The following is a 24,267-nucleotide window of genomic DNA, read 5'->3' as shown; positions in this document are numbered from 1 at the left end:
ATGGGGACATGTGGAAGGATGCTGATGAAGCTGGGGACACTGAGTTTGTAAACTCTGATGAACTTTTTTGCCAGAAGAAACAGCTTCCTCATCCCCAGTAGTGGCAACACCACCTCCCCGACCCATGCTGCCATCAGCCTTTCCACCTTTGTCTGGGGAGATTAACCCTGTGCTGCCTCACACAACAGTGATGGCCTCCCCTGAGGCAGTTGCCAGGCAAGATAATGTTGAGTCTCCTCAGGAGCCACCCCCAATACCCCTGTTTGCTTCTAGAACTATGAATAGACTAAAGTCCCAGCAGGCCCCTAGAGGTGAGGTTGAGAGTGTGACCCATGAGGAGATGCACTACACTCGAAAAGAATTGCTTGAGTTTTCTCATTTATATGAACAGAAATCTGGAGAACAGGCATGGACATGGATATTAGGGGTGTGGGATAATGGTGGAAGGAACATAGAGTTGGATCAGGCTGAATTTATTTATTTAGGCCCACTAGGTAGGGACTCTGCATTTAATGTTGCAGCTCAGGGAGTTTAAACGATTCTAATAGTTTATTTGCTTGTTTAGCTGAAATATGGATTAAAAGATGGCCCACTGTGAGTGAGCTATAAATGCCTGATCTCCCTTGGCTTAATGTAGAGGAAGGGATCCAAAGGCTTAGGGAGATTGGGATGGTAGAGTGAATTAGTCACTTTAAACCTACTCATACCAGCTGGGAGGATCCAGAAGTTACACCCTTGACCAATGCCTTGTGAAATAGATTTGTGAGGTCAGCACCTGCATCTTTGAAGAGCCCTGTAATTGCTCTTTTCTATATGTCAGATCTAACAGTGGAAACTGCGGTCACTCAACTACAAAATTTAAATACAATGGGAATAACTGAAGCCCAAGGTGGCAGGAGCCAAGTGGCAGCACTCAACTGTCAAAGGCAAGGTGGGTGTAGCTACCATAATGGACAGCAGAAGCAAAGCATCAATCAGTCTGACTCATGTAGAGCTCTGGCACTGGCTAATTAATCGTAATGTTCCTAAAAAGTGAAATTGATAGGAGGCCTACTGCATTGCTATTTAATTTATACAAACATAAAACTTCTAGATTGAATGGACAAAAGACTAATTTGAATTATAAAAGCAGAGAATCATGGCCCCTCAATCAATTTCCAAACTTGAACCAGTTTACAGACCCAGAACCCCTTGAATGAAGGGGAGGCCAGGTCCCCTTGAGGAAAGATCCCACTACCCTACTGCCAATTTGTGCAGTGAATCTTTCTCCCGTTCTTTCCCAAGGACACCTTCAGTCTTCAGTTACCAGGGTAACTATGCACTGGGGAAAGGGAAATTATCAGACATTTCAGGCACTACTGGACGCTGGCTCTGAGCTGACATTGATTCCAGGGGACCCAAAACATCACTGTGGTCCTCCAGGACCAAAAGTAAGGGCTTATGGAGATCAGGTAATTAATGGAGTTTTAGCTCAGGTCCAACTTATAGTGGGTCCAGTGGGTCCCGGGACTCATCCTGTGGTCATTTCCCCAGTGCCAGAATGCATAATTGGCATAGCCATACTTAACAGCTGGCAGAATCCCCACATTGGCTCCCTGACTGGTAGGGTGAGGGCTATTATGGTGGGAAAGGCCAATGGAAGCTATTAGAGTTACCTAGAAAAATAGTAAATCAAAAACAATATCACATGCCTGGAGGGATTACAGAGATTATCGCCACCATCGAGGACTCGAAAGAGCAGGAGTGTTGATTCCCTCTACATCCCCAGTCAACTCTCCCATTTGGCCTGTGCAGAGGACAGATGGATCTTAAAGAATGACAGTGGATTATCATAAGCTTAACCAAGTGGTGACTCCAATTGCAGCTGCTGTACCAAATGTGGTTTCATTGCTTGAGTAAATTAACACATCTCCTGGTACCTGGTGTACAGCCATTGACTTGGCAAATGCCTTTTCCTCCCTTCCTGTCCATAAGGCCCACCAGAAGCAATTTGCTTTCAGCTGGCAAGGCCAGCAATATACCTTTACTGTCCTACCTCAAGGATATATTAACTCTCCGGCTTTGTGTCATAAAACAGCAAAAAGACACACAGCTTGGAGGTAACCACAAGATTGCACTAGAAAGAGAGGAAAGAATGACGACGATGATAGATAGATAGATAGATAGATAGATAGATAGATAGATAGATAGATAGATAGATAGATAGAACACCTGCTTCAGAGAGCTTTTTCCTCAGTATTTCTCTCTTCCACACCAGGTACCAATTTTCCTGTGTGCACTCATAAACCCATTTCTCACCATTACTGATAGCTATGTTCTAAGCCACCAAGTGAGTAGGTACATCACACACTTTTACAGGAGTGCAGAGAGGTAGAATGGTTATTTAGCCTAGGGGTCACATTTCAAAACGACCTAGTTAGACTTTTAATTTTATCAACAAATAAAGTTTTGGCAGAGTCATGGTGACATAAAGACAGGAGTTAAAGGAGCAAACACTAATAATGCAACTGAAACTTATTTCTCTGTAGTTCATAATACATTTATATTTCCTATGAATCTAGACATTATCTTGCTAATAGCACAGTATCTTGCTTTGTCTTTGTGTGTGTTTCAACGTCGATGTGGTACCCCAAATGCACCCATATGTGAACACCGCTGGGAGGGGTGGGTTTCAATTGTTCTGGATACACACTGGGACGAGGGGAGTTGGTCAGACCTGATGCAAGCCTGGGGAAAGACAATGCCCTCCTATTGCCTCAAAATCCTCTGGATAAAGTCAGAATGAGGAAGAGCCAGGGTATCCCTGCAACACCCTTAAGAAAGGCAGTCCATGAGGGCTCTCATAAATTATACCGCACAAATTGTTTCACATTGTCTCTTCCTGGAGGTGAAAGGAAACAGCTGATGGTTCTGGGTCAAGTTGAGGCACCTCTGACCTCCAGCCCCCAGAGCCACAGCGCCGCCTGCTGGTGGAGCCCCGCCAGAACTGACATAGACGGGTCCAGCCTCCAGGTGCACCCTCGCCCTTTTCTTGCACCATGAAGCTGAGCAGCCTCGCCTCTGCGTGGTTCAGCCTGGAATCCTGAAGAGTCTGATGAGTGAGGCATGGCAATCCTGGGTGTGGTTGGGGTTAGGGAACATTTCCTCTGAGGAATTCATGGAAAGAGCTGGCCCTGATGCTTGGAAGTGACTTATGGTTGCCCTTGACTCACCCTGTGGCATTTTTCTCCAGCTGCACAGAAACCTGGATATTGCCCAGAGTTTACTCTGTCCTGCCCTTTCACCCTCTTACCTGTGCGCTGGCATGATAAAGCCTGGCTGGGGGTCAAGAAGTGTTGCTTCTTCAACGGTCAACATCAGTGTATGGAGCCCTGGTGGACTTTGGATTGAGGTGAGGAGCCCCAGATCTGCCCTTCTCGGCTGCCCCTGAAACCTTCCTGCAGAAGCATTCATCTTAGAAGGAGTTGAAAGCTGCCCATGCCCCTGGAAATCATTGAGATCAGAGCTTTCGAATTGGGTTGGCCCACAGATCTGCCTCTGAACAGTGAAGGGGGCAGCTCAATAGATATCCTTGCTCAGAATATGCACTGTCCATTTCACATAAGGGGCACTACCCTTCTCCTCTGTATGAAGGGGACATTTGGACAAGATAATCCCTAAGCTGCTCAAGGGTTATTGAATTTTTATTGTTATTATTTTAATTTTTCATGATACCTTTCACAGCACCTTTCTCTTCATATTTAAATTGTAAGGTAAGGGATTATACATTCATCATTCCTTAGGATGGTTTGCCTAGAGTCCCTGATCCCCAGTCCCTGATTCTGGGGCAGCATATCTCAGTTTTCTTTGAAGGAGAGTACTTAGCAGGATTTCTGCCACAGTGCCCCGGGACACAAAACCATGTCCCCTGCAATGCCATGTTCCCTGGCACTGACAAAGTACAAGCCAGGATGAACCTTCCCTGAACCTTTGCACCTTCCTACATCCCTGATTCTCTCTTCTCTCTCAAGGTGGAAACTCCTTAACCAAGCCTGAGGAGACGCTGGTGCTACAGGCTCAGATTTGGATAACTGGTCTCCAGTTTGCCCATGATGTTCCCAGGCCCAAGATGTCCTTTTAGAGTTAAATGCTTGTTAATATGACAAGAAGACAAAGAGATAAAACATTGTATATTTTAAACCACAGAAATATCTGTAAGACTGCTGAATCTTCTCTCTCTCTCTCTCTCTCTCTCCATCCTTTATGGCTTTTTCCCTTAGGATTTGAAAAAAGGATGTGATTACTATTTCACATTTAGTTCAGGACCACAAAAGTAGTAGAAGTCTGGACAAGTCTTCCAAAATTTTATTTGTAACTATTATAAACAAATTTTGAAAAGTCAATTATTCCCTAGCATGCTTTAAGTTGACATCTAACATTTTTATCATAATTGCATAATAGTTACAGGGAATAAATCTTTAAGAATATGATGAATATTGTCATTTCATTTAAAAAGCATATCTTAATCTTTTTAATGTTTCTAATGGAATTTAATCATCTTGACTTGATAGTCATAACTATTAAGGAAAAGAAAAAGCATGCTCTTTTCTCCCTTCTTCTCGCTCTTCTTCTCCCTTTTTAAATCATTTCCTGAACTATTCAAACCAAAACTATGGGTGAGTAGGTTTGTTTAAGCCTCCCTCTGAAAAGCAGATGTCTAGACAGGATTAGACAATCAAGAGTGTGTGTCAGGGAAAATGCCTGTGAGGGGCAAAGGGAAGCAGCCAAAATTGCAAGGAGAGCATGAGACCATGATGCAGGGCTGCCTGCTCTGAGGGAGGAGAGAAGGAAGGAGTAAGAGTCTCAGAATGAAGTACAACATTAGTAAAGTGCCAGCCAGGCTGAAAGACAAGGCTTGAACTGAAGTCACCTATCAGAAGAGATCCAGGTCTCAGAATGGGCCTGCCTGAGTGTTCGGGCCACACTCAGTCGTTGACTGGGAGTAACCTGAGGGAAGCATCCATGACTTCTGCACAGACATAGTGGCAGATGCCGAGGACAGTAGCTGGGGGCATCCATCAGTTACACACCCTGAAGCAGCAGGAGGTCTGAGCAGTGCATTTCCACACTCACCACTGTCCTCTACCTTGTGCTGTACAGTTACTTCTCCAGGTATGGTGATGAAGGCTGGTTATCTCAGCTACTTGGGAGGCTGAGGTGAGAGAATCGTTTGAGCCTGGAAGGCAGAGGTTGCAGTGAGAGGAGACTGCACCACTGCACTCCAGCCTGGGCAACAGAGCCAGACCCTGTCAAAAGAGAGAGAGAGAGAGAAAGAAAAGAGAGAGACAGAGAGAGGAAGGAAGGAAGGAAGGAAGGAAGGAAGGAAGGAAGGAAGGAAGGAAGGAGAGAGAGAGAAAGAAAAGGAAAGAAAGGAAAGCTGCTTAATGTCAACTTCTTGAGTTTTTCATCTTGGCTGTCAGTGTCTAATCCATCATAGATGCTTCCCAATGGGTGTTAATATGTAATACACAAATCTTCACAGTAAGTGTCCGCTCACATGTCAGTCCTCTTGCCCTATCACAGACATCCTTGCTACTGATTTTCTAGTCTTTTGCCTCCCAAGCTCCTTTTTAAAAAACTTGGTTTTAATATTATTTAGGTATTTAATATTATTTACATATAACAAAGCCAACATATCAGGAGATGACTGCCATTTAAAAGAGAGTTTGTTATACTCACATATCTTAAAGAAGAGTCACACCTTGCCATGGGAAGGGTAGGGCAGGGGGGCACATAAGAAGCACCTTTTTCCATCAAGAGATAGAAAGAGTGAGGGAAAAATGTGGGCAAACCTCTTCTGTGGTTCCTAAAAGAAGGAGCAGGTGAGGCAGGGTAAGTGTCTCAAGATTGGCCAGTTTGAATAATTTCAGTGGTCTCTGAGGCAAAGGTGCTGTCCCTAGCTGTCTCTGAGTCAGTACCATGATGTTTCCTATGGCCCCAAACCCTAGTAGACCCAGGGTCTAGCTTATCTCAGCAGAACACAACACTGGACTGGCCCCCAGAGACCCAGGCTCCAGGCTAGCCCCTATGGCCAGGACCCAGGACAACCCTTGTGAACATAGTCTCCAGGCCAGCTCCCACACACCCACCCCCCAGGGTCAGCCCCAGTAAACCCAGGCTCCAGGCAGGTCTCCACAGATCCAGACTCTAAGCCAGCACACATGTCTCCAGGAAACTGGCCAGCATCTGCAATGCCAGGATCCAGACAAGCACCCACAGACCCGGTCACTACAGCTGCCACAACACCAGGCCAAACCCAGACTCTAGGCCAGACTCTTGTGTTCTCAGAGTCTAGAATACAAAGGGTCCAGGATTGCTCTAGCAGACCCAGGATCCAGGTTCATCCCAGTAGACCCAAATACTAGGCCAATTCCCCATGCACTGAGGATCCAGTACCATCCCTGAAGACCCAGGCTCAAGGTCAGACACCATGGACCCAGGACACAGGCCCAACCCCTTGGACTAAGGCCACAGGCCTGCCCAGTGGACCCAGGTTTCAGACTCATCTCAGTACTTGGTCAGCCCCTTCAGACTCAGCTCAAGGGCCACCCCAAGACCAAACCAACCCCCATGGACCTGGGTTTCAGGCTAGCTCCCATGAATACAGATTCCAGGCCCAGTCTCACCCAGGTAACAGGTCCAACCACCTGCTGACCCAGACACCAGGCTAGGCTGCCCAAGGACTCAAGCCTGCCCACAGACCACACCCAGTGGTCTCCCCAGAATCTCTGGACAGACTGACTGGGGAAGGGCTCTGAAAAGCCTGCAATAAGTCCCTACTTCTTCAAATGTACAGATAGTAACATAAGGGAACAAGAAACATGAGAAATTAGAGAGGTGTGATACCTTCAAAAGAACACAGTAATCTCCTAATAACTGACCTCAAAGAAGTGGAGAAATACAATACTGCCTGACAAAGGATTCAAACTAATTATTCTTAGGAAGCTTGATGAACTTCAAAAAATAATACTAGTACAGAGAAATAATTCATGAAATCAGAAAAAGAGTAAATGACCGAAATGAGAAATTTAATAGAGAGAGTAAAGCCTTTTTTTAAAAAATCAGACATTCTGCAGCTGAAAAATGTAATGCATGAAATTTAAAATTCAATAAAGAGCATCAACAGCAGAATTGATCAAGCAGAAGAAAGAACCTGTAAACTCAAAGTAAAGTTATTTTAAAATATATACTCAGATGAGAAAAAAGAAAAAAATGAAGAGTAGTGAAGAAAGATTATGAAATGTCTAGGACAGCATCAAAAGAGCAAATATTCAAGTTATGAGATTTTAAGTAGAAAAGACATAAAGGGGTAGAAATCTTATTTAAATAAATAATAGCCGAAAACTTTCCAAATCTGAGAAAGGATATAAATATATAGGTATAGGAAGGTCAAAGGCTTTCAATAATATTTAAACCAAACAACACTACACCAAGATATATTATAATCAGTCTGTCAAAAATCAAAAGCAGAGAGAGGATCCTGAAATAAGGGAATTCCTATAAGGCTAACAGTGAACTTTGCAGCAGAAACTTTAAAGATCAGGAAAGTGAAATGATATATTCACAGTGCTGAAGGAAAAAAAGTAACTGTCCTTCAGGAATGAAAGACAAATTACAACTTGTCCAGACAAACAAAAGCTGGAGGACTTTATTGGCACGAGGCTAGTATTACCAAAAAAATGCTAAAGGAAGTTCATCAAGCAGAAAGAAAAAGATTTTAATAAGTAAGATGAAAACATATGAAAGTATAAAACTCACTAATAAAAGTAAGTACATAGTCAAATTCAGAATACTCTAATGCTATAATGGTGGTGTGTAAATCAAATATTTTTAGTATGAAGGCTAAAACACAAAACTATGAAATAATAAAAGCTACAATAATTTGTCAAAGAGTACAGAATATAAAAAGATTTAAGTTGTAACATTAAAATTTTTAATGTGTGAGCCAGGCACAGTAGTTCATGCCTATAATCCCAGCTACTCAGGAGACTGAAGCAGGAAGATCACTTGAGCCAAGGACTTTGAGACTAGCCTGGGCAATGTAGCAAGACCCCATCATTTAAAAAAGGGGGACAGGGTGGAATCAAAGTGTAGAGTTTTAATGTAATCAAAGTTAAATTGTTATCAGTTTAAGGAAGACACAGTAAATAAAAATGTTATTTTATGTTTATGAATTAAAGAATTTATATTGTTAAAATATTCATACTACTCGAAGTAATCTACAGATTCAATGAAATGCCTATCAAAATTCCAAGGATATTTTTCATAGAAATAGAAATAAAAGGCCCTAGAATTTACAGGGAAATTCTAGGAAATTACAGGGAACCACAAAAGACCCTTTGGTTTACATGGAACCACAAAAGACCTTTTGTTAAAGACTGCTTTAACAAAAGCAATCTTGAGCAAAAGTGACAAATCTTTTTGTCAGGAGGCATCACACTACCTGATTTCAAAATACGCTACAAAGCCATAGTAATCAAAATAGCATGGTACTGGCATAAAAATAGACACATAGGCCAATAGAACAAAATAGACATCCCAGAAATAAATCCATGCATGTACAGTCAACTAAGTTTTGACAAAGGTGCCAAAAATACCCAGTAGGGAAGAGACTATTTCTTCAGTAATAATGTTGGCAAAGCTGGATCTCCATATGCAGAAGACTAAAACTGGACCCTTATCTCACACCACATGTAAAAATCAACAAAGTGGGCTAAAGACTTAAACATAAGAATTGAAACTATAAAGTTACTAGAAAAAAATATAGTGGGAAAGGTCCACGGCATTGGTCTGGGCAATATTTTGGATATGACCCCAAGAATATATGCAATAAGAGCAAAAATGGACAAATGAAATTACATCAAACTAACAAGCTTCTGCACAAAAAAAAGGAAGCAACAGATTGAAGACACAACTTATGAAATGGTAGAAAATATTTACAAACTGTACATCTGATAGGGGATTAATATCTAAAATGTATAAGGAACTCAAACAACTCAATAGAAAAAATATAACCCAATTAAAGAGTGAACAAAGATATGAATAGATATTTTCAATAGAATACATACAAATAACCCAAAGTATATTTGAAAACAATTTCACGTTTCCACTATTGTAAGGTATCTTACGTGAGTTGTCTAAAGTAGTCAAACTCATTTAAGCAAAAGGTATGATGGTGGTTTCCAAGGGTTTCAGGAAGGGGGAAATGGGGAGTTGCTATTCAGTGAGTAGTTTCAGTTATGCAAGATGAAAAGGTTCTAGAGATCTGCTGTACAACATAGTGCCTAGAGTTAATACGGTACTACACACTTAAAAACGTGTTCCGAGGGTAGATCTCATGCTAAGTGTTCTTAGCACAATAAAATAATTTTTAATCCAAATTTAAATTTTCAGAAATTTAAGAATATTACATAATACATAATTTAGAATACAAATTTAAGAACATTAATAATACATAAGAATGTTATTTAGAAACATGGAGGCCGGGCGCAGTGGCTCACGCCTGTAATCCCAGCACTTTGGGAGGCCAAGGCGGGTGGATCACAAGGTCAGGAGATCGAGACCATGGTGAAACCCTGTCTCTACTAAAAATACAAAAAATTAGCTGGGCGCGGTTGCGGACGCCTGTAGTCCCAGCTACTGGGGAGGCTGAGGCAGGAGAATGGCGGGAACCCAGGAGGCAGAGCTTGCAGTGAGCCGAGATCGTGCCACTGCCCTCCAGCCAGGGGGACAGAGCGAGACTCCATCTCAAAAAAAACAAAAAAAATAAAAAAGAAACATGTAGATAGATATTAGAAACAGCTAGAGGAGCTAAAAGTGGTTACCTCTCGTATCAGGACCTCTGGGTATCAGGAAACAAGGTAAATAGGAGCAATGTAGGAGATTCCCATTGTAAACCTGGTTTTACACTTTACATTTTATACTGTGTACATATATTATTGTGATAATACTTTAAATAGAATTTCATACCTTTAAAACTAGGGGGAAAGTAGCCAAAGAATAGGCATAACTTTTTCCTGGTTGATCTTCCTTTAAGGAAGCGTTTGCACCTTTGTCTGGCTCAGTGGAAGGTGGAGAAGGGGTTCAGATGATCAGGTTACCTGATTTTTAGGCATTAAATATTTTGGGATCCCACAATCTCTAACAAGGGCATTAATTCAGCTTATACTATTCAGTCAGGCACACTGTCAGGGCAAAGATTACTGTGATGTCACCTCCCATTAACCGAAAGGTACACGTGCACAGACACACACACACACACACACACACGAGTCTCTCCTGTTGAAGCAAGTGCTTTAACAAGCAGAATATGTTCATACATGGTAGATAAGTAAGGAATTAAATCACTAACATGTAAAACTGGGTTAATACAGTTTTTCATAAGGTGACTGTGCCTTGTCCTGTCATATAATACCAATCAAATGCAAAAATATTGAACACGGTATCTCTGGAGTGACACACAAAATACACACACTTCATCTCCCCCCTCTTATCTCAGTTTACCTATAGGCATTGCCCTACCAAGTGTGTAATATGCTGTTGTCCTGAGTTCTATCTTGATAGAAGTATTTAATACTGTGTTCAATGTTCTGGAAACAAGAATCTGAAATATGATTTTAAAAGAAATGCCTTAAGGCCAGGCATGGTGGCTCACGCCTGTATTCCCAGCACTTTGGGAGGCTAACGGGCATGGATCACTTGAGATCAGGAGTTTGAGAGCAGCCTGGCCAAGATGGTGAAACTCCATCTTTACAAAAAATTCAAAAATTAGCCAGCTTGCAGTCCCAGCTACTTGAGAGGCTGAGGCAGGAGAATCTCTTGAACCTAGGAAGCGGAGGTTGCAGTGAGCGGAGATTGCACCACTGCACTCCAGCCTGGGCGACAAAGGGAGACTCCATCTCAAAAAAATGAATGAATAAAAATTTAAAAATAAATAAATAAAAGACATGCCTTAAATATTGACAAGTTCGAAATAATAAAATATTTTCAAATAAATAAGAGCATATGCTATTTGCCACAGCAATAAGCTAAACGTTGCACTCCATCAGAGATGAGACCGCTAGTGAGCCTAACACATCAGTTACTATCAGCTTCAAGTGAGACTGATAAACAACTGTGATGGATTAAAGGTCAAGTTTTTTTGTTTGTTTGTTTTGTTTTTTGTTTTTTGCTTTTTGTTTTTTTGAGACAAAGTCTCACTCTGTTGCCCAGGCTGGAGTGCAGTGGCATGATCTCAGCTCGCTGCAACCTCTACCTTCCGGGTTCAAGTGATTCTCATGCCTCAGCCTCCCAAGTAGCTGGGATTATAGGCATGTACCACCACACCCAGCTACTTTTTGTATTTTCAGTGGAGACAGCGTTTCACCATGTTGGCCAACTGGTATTGAACTCCTGACCTCAAGTGATCCGCCCACCTCCATCTCCCAAAATGCTGGGACTACACGCATGAGCCACCGTGCCCAGCCAAAGATCAAGATTTTAATGTCAAGAGCATCAGGATAGAAATTTGCAGTTATCCAGCTTCATCCAAGGTTATACAGCTTCCTTACAAAAGGGAGGAACTGACAAATCAATACAGCAGATTGCCATTTTAAGCCAGTACAGAAGTAAGAGATAGAAAACAATGACTTCCCATATAACAACATTTAGTCCCAAGAATGATGATGTCCTTCATTCCGCCTTTTGTGCATACCCCAAAAGCCACAGTATTTCACCATACCCACTTACCAAGCAAACTCCCCACCTTTTGTCAAAGTAAAGTGCTATATTTACTACAGAATTTCTTTATTAGGAACTGAAGATGTTTAAAACTGTGGTCATGTTTTTATTGGGTGTGGGTTCTGTTTGTCTGATGTATTACTTATGAGACTGCACAAGTTTTGAATGTTCTACTTCAACTCTATTTTTTCCAGAAGCCCTATTATTTGTAGCAAGCAAAACTCTGTAACCTAATGATTTTCAGGAATGTATATTCCATATTTACTAGAAATACATCTTCCCTTTTATTCTCTGTCTGTTTTAGGCTAGGCCATTTTGGTTCAAGGCTTTCCACTTTCTTGAAGCATGTAAATAAATGATGCCCAAAAAAGACAATGAATGTGAAATCTGGTTAATGTAATTCACAAAATAACAGGTTGAAAAGAAAATCCATAGATATATCTCAATTGATGAGGAAAAGGCATTTGATAAAAATTCAACAGTCTTTCATGAGAAAAACTCTTAGCTAACTAGAATTAAAAGGGAACTTTATTTGCCTGATTCAGCAGAACATGGGATGAATTCCACAAGGTCACATGGCATGAGCTAGGGAATGCCTTTATTGGGTGAAACCAGTGAGCCAAGGATCTGCACTCCTAAGCATGGGATACTCCCAGCAGACACTCCCATCATTACTCGCTTCAGCCTACATTGAGGTGTTCTGAGGCCATGCACAGCTGAGTCAGTGAGGCAGGATAGCAGCGTTTCTCAACATCAATACTACTGGCACTTGGAGATAGATCATTGTTTGTTGTGAAAAATGTCCAGTGCATTGTTAGATATTTAGCAGCAACCTCAGTCTCTAGACACTGGATGTCAGAAGCACATCTGCCCCAGTTGTGACAACCAAATATGTCTCCAGACATTGCCAAAGTCCCCTGCGGACAAAATAACCACCTTTTGAGAAGGTAGTTTACTACTGCAAAACAGGAACATTGTCCCCTGCAATTTTACCTTCTTATAATAAGACTATGAGAAGTTCCTTATGGGGCTTGCTTCCTAGACAAATGTAACCTAAATGTAAGCCTAAATGTAAGCCTAAATGTATTTATATATATAAATATATAAACATATTTTTGCTATGTATATATGTATGTGTGTAAACTTATTTTTGCTATTGAGTTGCAGTTCTTTATATATTTTGAAAATTAACCCCTTATCTGGTATGTAGTTTGCAAATATTTTTCCCATCTCACAGGTTGCCTTTATTACTAAATATTTTACATGTTATTGCTTTTAAAGTATTACATTTTTCTAACCAATATTTCTAGTGTATAGAAATGTAGTTGACTTTTATATATTGATTTTGTGTCAGTTAATCTTGAAAAAATTGTCTGTCATGATATATCTGTAGTTTCCTTTGTGTTTCTATTAGACTACTGTATTATTTGCAAACAATGGCTTTTCTCTTCTTCCATTCTAATACATATTTCTTTTCTTTTTCCTTATATATATGTGTGTGCATATGCATACACACACACACACACACACACACACACATATATATATAAAGACCCAATTAAAAGTGAATAAGACTTAAACAGACATTTCTCCAAAGAAGATATACAAATGGCCAACAGGTATGTGAAAAGATGCTCAACATGTCTAACAATCAGGAAAATGCAAATCAAAACCATAAGATCACCTCATACCTGTTAGGATGGCCATTATTTTAAAAAGAAAAGAAAAAGAAAACAAGTACTGGTGAGAATATGGAGAAACTGGAACTCTTGCACTGTCAGTGAGATTTAAAGGAGTATAGCCACTACGGAAAACAGTATGGAAGTTCTTCGAAAAATTAAAAATAGAACTACCACATGATTCAGCAATCCCACTTCTGGGTTATTATCCAAAAGAATTTGAATCAGGATCCCAAAGAGATATTTGCACCTGCAAATTCATTGCTGCAATATTTACAATAGCTAAGAAATGGAAACCTAAATGTGCATTGACCCATTGACAGACAAATGGGGGAAGGAAAAAAGATTATATATATATATATACACACACACACACATATATATGCATACCATGGAATATTATTCAGCCATAAAAAAGAAGAAAATTCTGTCACATGCTGCAACATGGGTGAACCCTAAGGACATTATGCTAAGCAAAATAAGCTAGTTACAAAAGGACAAATACTGCATGATTCCACTTTTATGAAGTGTCTAAAGCAGTCACTTATAGAAGCAGAAAACAGAATGGTGGTTCCAAGGGTCTGGGGGAGGGAAAAGTTGCTACTCAGTGGGTTTCAGTCATGCAAGACAGAAAACTTCTAGAGACCTACTGTATGACACTGTGCCCACAATTAACAACACTGTAGTATTCACTTAAAAATATTTTGGGCCCTGGCATGGTGGCTCACACCTGTAATCCCAGCACTTTGGGAGGCTGAGGCGGGCACATCACGAGGTCAGGAGATCGAGACCATCCTGATTAACACAGTGAAACCCTGTCTCTACTAAAAATACAAAATATTAGCCATGTGTGGTGGTGGGTGCCTGTAGTCCCAGCTACTCAGGAGGCTGAGGCAGGAGAGTGGCATGAACCCGGGAGGCGGAGCTTGCAATGAGCTGAGATCCGGCCACTGCACTCCAGCCTGGGTGACACAGCGAGACTCCATCTCAAAAAAAAAAAAAATACATTAAGAAGTCATGTCTTGTAGTATATATTTCTTACCACAATATTTTTAAAAACACAGTGTTGAGCAAAGCATGCAAAATACAAAAGAATACTTAGGCTGTAATTATGTTTACATAAAGTTAAACAACATGCACCATTAAGCAAGCCATAGCAAGAGAGCAAAACTTTAAAGGAAAACATGAGGATGATTAACAGAAAGTTCAAGATAGTGGTTACCTCTGAAGTGGGGATGGTAATGTCCTGTTCTAAACTGATACGTTCATAGATGTTTATTATTCTTTTTCAAAAGGTATAGAAAGTTTATTACATTCTTTTATATGTAGGATTTATTTTACAATAATTTTAAAAGAAGTATCATCAACAGTCAACTACAAATGACATTCTGAGGAGAACTGGAGAAACGAATATGAACTGGCTATGAGATGACATGCAGAAACTATTAATTATCTTAGATAGGATCATGGCTTTGTGATTATATTGAAGAAAGTCCTTATTCTTAGAATTCGCATGCTGATGTATTTAGGAAATAGGAACATAATGTATTCAATTTCATCTCAAATATTTCAGCAAATGTAGCTATAGGTATTCTAAAATATCCCAAAATATTAATAATTGTTAAATCCAGTTGTACAGATACAAGTATCATTGTTGTGATATTTCAATTTTTCTGTATGTATAAAAAGTTCATAATAAAAAGCTGGAGGAGACAATAGCCAATACATTCCAACATTCTAGTATTTGTTTATTAACTTCCCAGACTCCATCCCTGGTATCCAAGTGATCTGAGCTCAAGGATACAACTGGTGACATTGTAACCAAAGATTCACCATCTAATAAGGAGTTGGCTCACTTCCAGGAATGGAGGGATCCTCCCCTGCCTCCACTTAACCCCAACTCAGTCTCTTCCACACTTTGGTATGTGGAATGCCCCAAATCCAAATCTTTGCATTACTCAGAGGTCCTATTAGTAAATGACAGAAATCCAATTCAGACCAGCTTAGCCAGAAAGGTGAATTTATTGGGTGGTAACCTAACGCTGAGTATGAGTGGGGCTGATCTCAGGAAAAAGGTTAGTAAAGGACTAGATTTCCTCAAAATTACTCCCTGCCCATCTCTCATGTCTTCTTATCAGCAACTTAGATTTATCTTCTCAGAATTTCTCTCTCACCAGGGCTGGGACCAAATTTCTGGAGTTTCTGGGCTCTTATCTGCAACTTTTCCAACAGGAAGGATTTCCCTCTCTTTAGTGCCCATTCACGGAAAGGATTCCAAAAGCCTGATCTCAGACACACGCACAGACACACACACACACACACACACACACACACACACACACACACACATCCATGTCTTCTTCCAAATCCAGGAATTTGGGGGGATGCAGGGATAAAGGAGGGAAAACAAATCCTATGAAGGTGATACAGTATAATTATGATGCCCATTGTATGAATGAGGAAACGGAGGCTTAGGAAGGCGAAGCCACTTTCAAAGTTACACAGCTGGTGACAGGTCCAAAATCTGCTTTCCTCCAGGCCACATGAGATTGGTGGGGGCAGGAGCACACAGGGCTGGAACACAAGGCTGAGAGCGAATGTTCAGGACAGACATTTTAAGCACTGCCATTCAGATTCTTCCTTGGGGTGAGGAGAGAACTGAGAACAAATCCGGGGCAACACAGGAACGAGGGAAGATTTTGGTCCCAGATGAATCAGGCATGAACAGGGACTGTTAGAGAACATGGTGGAGTTGAGGAAGTCTGGCCCTGCCACTGCCTTGTGTGTGAACTTGAGTAATTTCATGCCCTTTCTGTGCTTTCTTTCCTCCTTCCATAAGACAGTTTGGCCCTGGTGGTGCCTAATGGTCAATCAGGTGGCCATTTCTTCTCCTTGTGTGAAGAATGACGGTTGCTCTTTGATTTCTTCATCTATTCCAGTGAGGAGACCTTAGGGAAAGCCCCAAGTCCCTCCTCAAAAGTGGCCATTTCCAAATAGAGCTGGGAAGTGCAGCCTCCCTTGCCATTTGGAGCCTTCAGCTCCACCCACTGGCGTGCCCAGCAGGGACACTATAAAGCCAGGCTCAGCCCAGCTCCCAGCCAAGCACCTGCCCAGCAACATGGGGTCCAGCAACTTCTTGGTCCTCATGGTGTCTCTCGCTCTTGTGACCCTGGTGGCTGCGGAAGGAGTTAAAGAGGATGAGTAGGCACGGTGGAGCTGGGTGGGGCTGGGCTGTGGAGAGGTCCTGAGGGGCCCTCTGGGGCTGGAGTTCTCACCTCACCTTGTGGCTTCCTCCACTAAGTATAGAAAAAGCGGGGGTTTGCCCAGCTGACAACGTACGCTGCTTCAAGTCCGATCCTCCCCAGTGTCACACAGACCAGGACTGTCTGGGGGAAAGGAAGTGTTGTTACCTGCACTGTGGCTTCAAGTGTGTGATTCCTGTGAAGAAACTGGAAGAAGGTAAGGAGACCTGTCTCCCAGGGCTGGGGCTGTGCCTTCCCTTGCCTCTATCTGGCCCATGAAGCTTCGGAGGAATTAGTCTCTTTAGCTGGTTTTGGGAGGGATGGAGAGGGATGGCTAAAGCTGGCAGGGCCCTCGGAGACCAACTAGTCTGAACATCTCCATTGTACAAAGGAGGAAACAAGGATGAAGATGTGTCAGGGCCACACCCAGAGGCAGGATGGGAGGCCAAGTCTCCAGGCTCCTCCTCCACTGGGTGTCCTCAGAAATGATGCCGGGTCCTTTCCACCTCTGGGGATCACTCTCACCCAGTACATGCCCCTGAGGGTCCTGAGACTTGGAATATGGAAGAAGCAATACTGAACCCCAGCAAAGAAAACCTGAGCTTGAAGTCCTTTTCACTAAACAGAGGGAAGAGTCACAAAAAGTCCAGACCCCAGGGAGATGAGATGAGATGAGAAACTGGCCCCTACTAGATGCTGAATCTGCTGGTGCCTTGATCTTGGACTTCCCAGCCTCCAGAACTGTCAGAAATAAATATTTGCTGTTTACAATCCACCGAGTCTATGGTAATTTGTTATAGCAGCCCAAACCAGTTAAGACAACCTAATAGTTAAAAAAATCCAAGTCAACATTATCAAAGTGAATAAAATATAAAATACCTACAAACAAATATATCTAGAGATGTACAGAAATTTTCTACAAAAAAAAAAAAAAAACTCTAAAACTTTATTAAATGACATTTTAAAAGATCTGGATAAATAGACTAAACTTTTCTACCGTATGTATAAATAAATAAAAAATAAATAAATAAATAAATAAATAAATATAAACAAACAAATAAATGGTTTTTAAAAGATATGCTCTTCCCCAAGCAGGAAGCCTCCACAAAATGTTCATCTTGGTCAGCATAATTTATGCCGGAAATATAATTAAAATTAAAACCCATTGGGTTTCACAAATCCTAATGAAATAATTGATTCAGGCAATGATCATCCATGGCTTCTGAATATTTACAGAGCGCCATTTCATCACCCCGTGGTATATTTACAGTTCGTAAGAGGGGAAACACAAGTTTACAACATGAGGATTCAGGTACACGCCTAAAACACATTAATCTGTCTCCACAATGCTAAAAACAGGTAAGCCAGACCTCTGTTCCTCCTGAGCTGATGCAACACAAAACACACAGCATCATTCAAGAAGGGCTCCTGCCAAGACAGTTGAGCATGAACCTCACCAAGCCTCTACAGCTAGCATTCGTCTATGGGAAACATGAAGGACAAAGAAGATGGAAGACATCACGGGGAAGCAACATGGGACATTCTAAAGAACAATTTGTTTTGTTCAACAAGTCAATAGCATGAAGAAGAAGGAGGAGGGAGGAAAGGAGGATAAAAAAGAGTTGAAGGGATTGCTCTAGATTAAAAGAAACTTCAGATGCATTACAGCCAATGCAATGTGTGCACCAACAACCATACAGTCATTTTTGAGACAATAAGAAAAACAGGATGCAAATAGAATATTAGATGATGTTAAGAAACCGCAGTTAATTTTCTTAGGTATGACGGTAGTATTGTGATTGTGTGAGAAAGTGTTCTTAGTTTTTAGAGATGCATGCTGAAGTGTTTAAAGGTAAAATATAAGATGGGTTGGATTTACTTTAAAATACTTCATCCAAAAAAAGAGTGGGGATATGCATGAAGAAATTGTGGTAAAATGGTTTATTGTTGAATCTGGATGATGGGTATGTAGGCTCCATAAAAGTATTTGCTGTTCTTTTGTGCATTTTTGAAAACTTTTTATGATAAAAACAATGAGTTTATTTTTGTAGCTTAACAAAATGATCATTAGGTTCACACAGAACAATAAAATACTTGTAACCTGGAAAATTGAAAATGTAGACTAATGAAGGGTAATGGATACCACCAGTCACTAAAACATATTATGGAGCTACAACAATTACAACCACAATACAAGCATACCTTGTTTTATTGTGCTTTGCAGTCATTGCATTTTTTACAAGTTGAAGGTGTGTGGCAACCCTGCACCAAGCAAGTACATCAGCCCATGTTTCCAAGAGCATGTGCTCACTATGTGTCTTTGTGTCACATTTTGGTAATATTCACAATATTTCAATTTTTTTCATTATTATTACATCTGTTATGTTGGTCTGTGATCAGTGATCTTTGATGATACTATTTTAATCGTCTCAGGGTGCCATAAACTGTGCCCATATAAGACAGTGAATTTGATTGATAAATGTGGTATATGTTCTGATTTCTCCCCCAACCGGTCATTCCCTGTTTCTCTCCCTTGGAACACAACAATGTTGAAATGAGGCCAATTAATCATCTTACAGTGGCTTTTAAGTGTTCAAGTGAAAGGAAGAGTCACGTCTCTCACTTTAAATTTAAAAAAAGTTAGAAATGATTAACCTTAGTGAGGAAAACATGTTGAAAACCAAGATAGGTCCAAAGCTAGGCCTCTTTTACCAGTTAGTCAACTTGCAAATGCAAAGGAAAAGTTATTGAAGGCAATTGAAACAGCAACTCCAGCGAACACAAAAATGGTGAGTGAAAGAGACTTACTGCTAATATGGAGAAAATTTTAGTGGTTTGGATAAAAAAATCAAAACAGCCACAGCATCCCCTTAGCCAAAGCCTAATCCAGAGCAAGGCCCTAACTTTTTTCAATTCTATGAAAGCTGAGAGGTGAGGAAGCTGCATAAGAGAAGTTTGAAGTTAGCAGAGGTCGGTTCACACGATTTAAGGAAAGAAGCCATCTCCATAACACAAAAGTGTAAAGTAAAGCAAGTGCTGATGGAGAAGCTGCAGGAAGTTCTCCAGAAGATCTACACAAGATAATTGATGAAGGTGGCTACGCTACACAACGGATTTTCAATGTAGATGAAACAGTCTTTTATTGGAAGAAGAGGCCATTTAGGACTTTCTTAGCTAGAGAGAAGTCAATGCCTAGCTTCAAAGCTTCAAAGGACAGGCTGACTCTCTTATTAGGGACTGGCGTAGTTGGTGACTTTAAGTTAAAGCCGATAATCACTCACTATTCCAAAAATCCTAGAGACTTTAGGAATTATGCTAAATCTATTCTGCCCATGCTCTAAAAATGGAACAACACAGCCTGGATGACAGCACATCCGTTTATGGCATAGTTTGCTGAATATTTTAAGCCCACTGTTAAGACCTACTGCTCACAAAAAAAAAAAAAGAAAAAGAAAAAGAAAAAAAAGATTTCTACTTTCCTTTTGAAATATTTCTACTTACTGACAATGCATTTGATCACCCAAGAGCTCTGATAGAGATGTACAAGAAGATTAATATTTTCATGCCTGCTAACACAACATCTATTCTGCAGATCAAGGAGTAATTTTAACTTTCAAGTTTTATTATTTAAGAAATTCATCTCGTAAGGCTATAGCTGCCACAGATGGTGATTGCTCTGATGGATCTGGGCAAAGTAAACCGAAAACCTTCTGGAAAGGGCTCACGGTCTAACTGTCATTAAGAACATTCATGATTCATGGGAGTGGGTCAAAATATCAACATGAATAGGAGTTTGGAAGAAGTTGATTTCAATCTTCACGAATGACTTTGAGGAGTTCAAGACTTCAGTTGAGGAAGTCGTTGCTGCAGATGTGGTGGAAATGGCAAGAGAACTAGAATTAGAAGTGGAGACTGAAGATGTGACTGAATTGCTACAATCTTATGATAAAACTTGAATGAATGAGGAGTTGCCTCTTACGGATGGGCAAAGAAAGTGGTTTTGAGAGATAGAATCTACTCCTAGTAAAGATGCTGTGAACACTGCTGAAATGACAAAACCAAGAATTTAAAATATTACATAAACTTAGTCGATAACGCAGTAGGGTTTGAGAGAATTGGTTCCAACTGTTTGTTGTTGTTGTTGTTTTCAGAGACAGGGTCTTGCTCTGTTGCCTAGCCTGGAGTGCAGTGGCATGATCATAACTTACTGTAACCTTGAACTCCTGAGCTCGAGCAATCCTCTTACCTCAGCTTTCCAAGGGGGTAGGACTACAGGCATGCACCACTATCCAGCTAATTTTTTAATTTTTGTAAAGGTAGAGCCTCACTATGTTGCCCAGGCTGGTCTCAAACTCTTGGGCTCAGTGATACTCTTGCCTTGGCTTTCCAAAGCTCTGGGATTATAGGCATGAGCCACTGTACCATGCCATGACTCTGATTTTGAAAGAAGATGTACAGTGTATAAAATGTTATCAAACAGCATTGCATGCTACAGAGAAATCTTTCACAATATACCTCTGTATCATACCTGTACATGTACCCCCTAATTCTAAAATGAAAGTTGAAAAAAAGGAAGAGCTAATGGATGCGGCAAACTTCATAGTTGTCTTATTTTTAAAAATTGCCACAGTCAATCTATCCTTCAGCAACCACTACCCTGATCATTCAGCAGCCTCAACATCAAGGTAAGATCCTCCATCAGCAGAAAGATTATGACTCACTGAAGGCTTACATGATTATTAGCATAGTTTAGCAATAAAGTATTTTTAAATTAAGGTATATACTTATTTTAGACAAATGCTATTGTGCACTTAATAGACTACATTACAGTGCAAACATAACTTTTAAATACACTGGAAAACCAAAAAATCCACGTGGCTCACTTTAATCCCAGCATTTTGGGAGGCCAAGGTGGGAGAATCACTTGAGTCCAGGAGTTAGAGATCAGCCTGGGCAACATAGGGAGACCCCTGCCTCTACAAAAACATAAAAACTAGCCAAATATTATTGCAATATTCTCTTTATTTCAGAGGCCAGGAACCCACAATACATGCTCGCCTGTGCTGGCACAAGAATAAACAGTCATAAGAAAAGAATGGGCCAGGCACGGTGGCTCACGCCTGTAATCCCAGCACTTTGGAAGGCTGAGGTGGGCAGATCACAAGGTCAGGAGATTGAGAGCAGCTTGACCAACACAGTGAAACCCTGTCTCTACTAAAAATACAAAAATTAGCCAGATGTGGTGGCATGCACCTGTAGTCCCAGCTACTCAGGAGGCTGAGGCAGGAGAATTGCTTGAATCCGAGAGGTGGAGGTTGCAGTGAGCCGAGATCACGCCACTGCACTCCAGCCTGAGCAATAGAGCGAGACTCCGTCTCAAAAAAAAAAAAGAAAAAAGAAAAAAAATGAAAACCCATAAGCAGCCCCTGTTACATACAAGACTTAAGTTACTGAAAAGTTTTAATTCTTAATGGCAAAAGTTTAAATTATCCACTAAATGATCATAGGACAATTGCTTAATTACTTACAAAAAAAGATATTTCCTATTTCATGCTCTATACTAAGATAAACTTCAGCTAGATTGAAGAATTAGCATGTATTTCAAAAATCACAAAATAATAACAAGTAAATATAGTGAATATTTATCTGACATCAGAGTCCAAAAGCCTTTTTAGCATAAAAATAAAAGGAGAAAATATGAATGAAAAGATTGATTACCCCAAAATTTAATCCTTTGGTACTAAGCAAAAACGAGGAAACAAATATTTGCAATATAGCATTAAAGTATTTATCAAGCTTATCTCATTCAGTTCTCAGAACCATCCTATAAAATATATATGATTATCTCTATCTCTACTGGTATACAAGAATAAACAGAGGTTTTAAAAAATTAATGTCACACAGATAGAGCCTATGGCACTAAGATTGAAAACTAGGTCTGCCTAACTCCAATATACATCTGTTCACTACTTCACCATACTGCCCCTTGTATATGACAGGTTAATAGATTCTTAATATATAAACAGCTCTTAAAATGCAAAAATAAAAATGAGCAATAAAATGAGCAAAATACAAAACAGGCAATTCACAGAAAAAGGATACAGTCAGTATGCGCATATGAAGAAACGCTCACCATCACGGGTGTTAAGAGGGAGGCAAATGAAAATGAAATATTGTTTTCCATTAGCAAATATTTTATTTACTAATTTTTAAAATATCCTGTAGGTAGTAAGTATATCCACTAAGGATCTCTGGCTGTGAGCAACAGCATCTGAGCTTTGGACTGTTCTGTTTAGAGCACTGGCTTCTCTGTTCAAGACTCTAATGAAGGAGTGGGCAAGTTAGGGGCGGGAGAAGAGTGCAGTGGGTGTAACCTGGATAGAGTGCCCTCAGCTTTGCTAGGAGACGTACCTGCTGATCGGCAACCAACCAGAATTACAGGAGTCAGGGAGCAATGGTTCCACCAAAGGAAGAGACGCTGGGCAGACAAAACAATAGACGTCTATTGCAGGGCAGTTGGAGGCTCTTGTACACTCACTCACTTCCTTTCTGAAATTTAATTTGACCAGATATATCCAAAGCCTGGAAACATGACCATGCCTTTTGACCTAGCATTTCTAACTTTGACAAATTCACTTTAAGAAAACCGTCAGAGATGTGACTCCAAAATGTACACGAAAAGATCGTTATCACAGCTTTATTTACGAAAGTGGGAAATTGGAAACCTCATAATAGGATACTGATTATGTATATTTTGGCATATCCTTTTTCCCTAAAAACTTTACTGAAGTGATGTTTTGACATATAGATCTAACAAAATAGCATGTAGCCATCAGAAAACATGATGTTTACAGAACATTTCACAGCACAGGAAAATGTCTACAAAATAATTTTCATTAAAAAAGCATTGGCCAGGCATGGTGGCTCATGCCTGTAATCCCAACACTTTGGGAGGCCGAGGTGAGTGGATCACCTGAGTTCAGGAGTTCAAGACCAGCCTGACCAACATAGTGAAACCCCGTCTCTACTAAAAATACAAAATATTAGCCAGGTGTGGTGGCGGGTGCCTGTGGTCCCAGTTACTCAGGAAGCTGAGGCAGAGAATTGCTAGAACTTGGGAGGCGGAGGTTGCAATGAGCAGAGATCACTCCATTGCACTCCAACCTAGACAACAGAGCAAGATTCCATCTCAAAAAAAAAAAAAAAGATAAAAAGAAAAAAGAGCATTTCATGGCTGGGCACAGTGGCTCACCCCTATAATCCCAGCACTTTGGGAGGCTAAGGTGGTAGAATCACCAGAGTCCAACAGTTAGAGACCAGCGTGGACAACATAGGAAGACACCCCCATCTCTACAAAAAATAAAAACTGGCTGAATATGGGGGTGTATGCCTATAGTCCCAGGTACTCAGGACGCTGAGGCAGGAGGACTACTTGCGTCCAGGAGGTCAAGGGTTCAGTGAGCCATGATGGCACTGTGCACTCCAGCCTGGACAACAGAGCAGGATCGTGTCAGAGAGGGGCGGGGAGAGAGAGAGAGAGAGAGAGAAAAGAAGAAGAAGAAGAAGAAGAAGAAGAAGAAGAAGAAGAA

At 40.8% G+C, this 24,267-nt stretch overlaps 2 protein-coding genes across 2 annotated transcripts in view; one reads left to right on the top strand and one right to left on the bottom strand.

Annotated features, from left to right (window-relative positions):
* Positions 1-24,267, bottom strand: part of PI3 (peptidase inhibitor 3) — an 84,052-nt gene that overhangs the window by 25,206 nt on the left and 34,579 nt on the right. The gene's annotated exons all lie outside the window — the stretch shown is intronic.
* Positions 16,555-17,167, top strand: WFDC12 (WAP four-disulfide core domain 12). Its single transcript, XM_023227920.3, has 3 exons — positions 16,555-16,637; positions 16,738-16,895; positions 17,070-17,167. The coding sequence occupies exons 1-3, from the start codon at positions 16,555-16,557 to the stop codon at positions 17,165-17,167; spliced, it is 339 nt and encodes a 112-aa protein (XP_023083688.2).

The sequence above is a fragment of the Piliocolobus tephrosceles genome, chromosome 20, assembly GCF_002776525.5.
Source record: "Piliocolobus tephrosceles isolate RC106 chromosome 20, ASM277652v3, whole genome shotgun sequence".
NCBI classification, from domain to species: Eukaryota; Metazoa; Chordata; class Mammalia; order Primates; family Cercopithecidae; genus Piliocolobus; species Piliocolobus tephrosceles.
The sequence above is the reverse complement of the archived record's forward strand: the minus strand, read 5'-3'. Positions and strand labels throughout refer to the sequence as shown.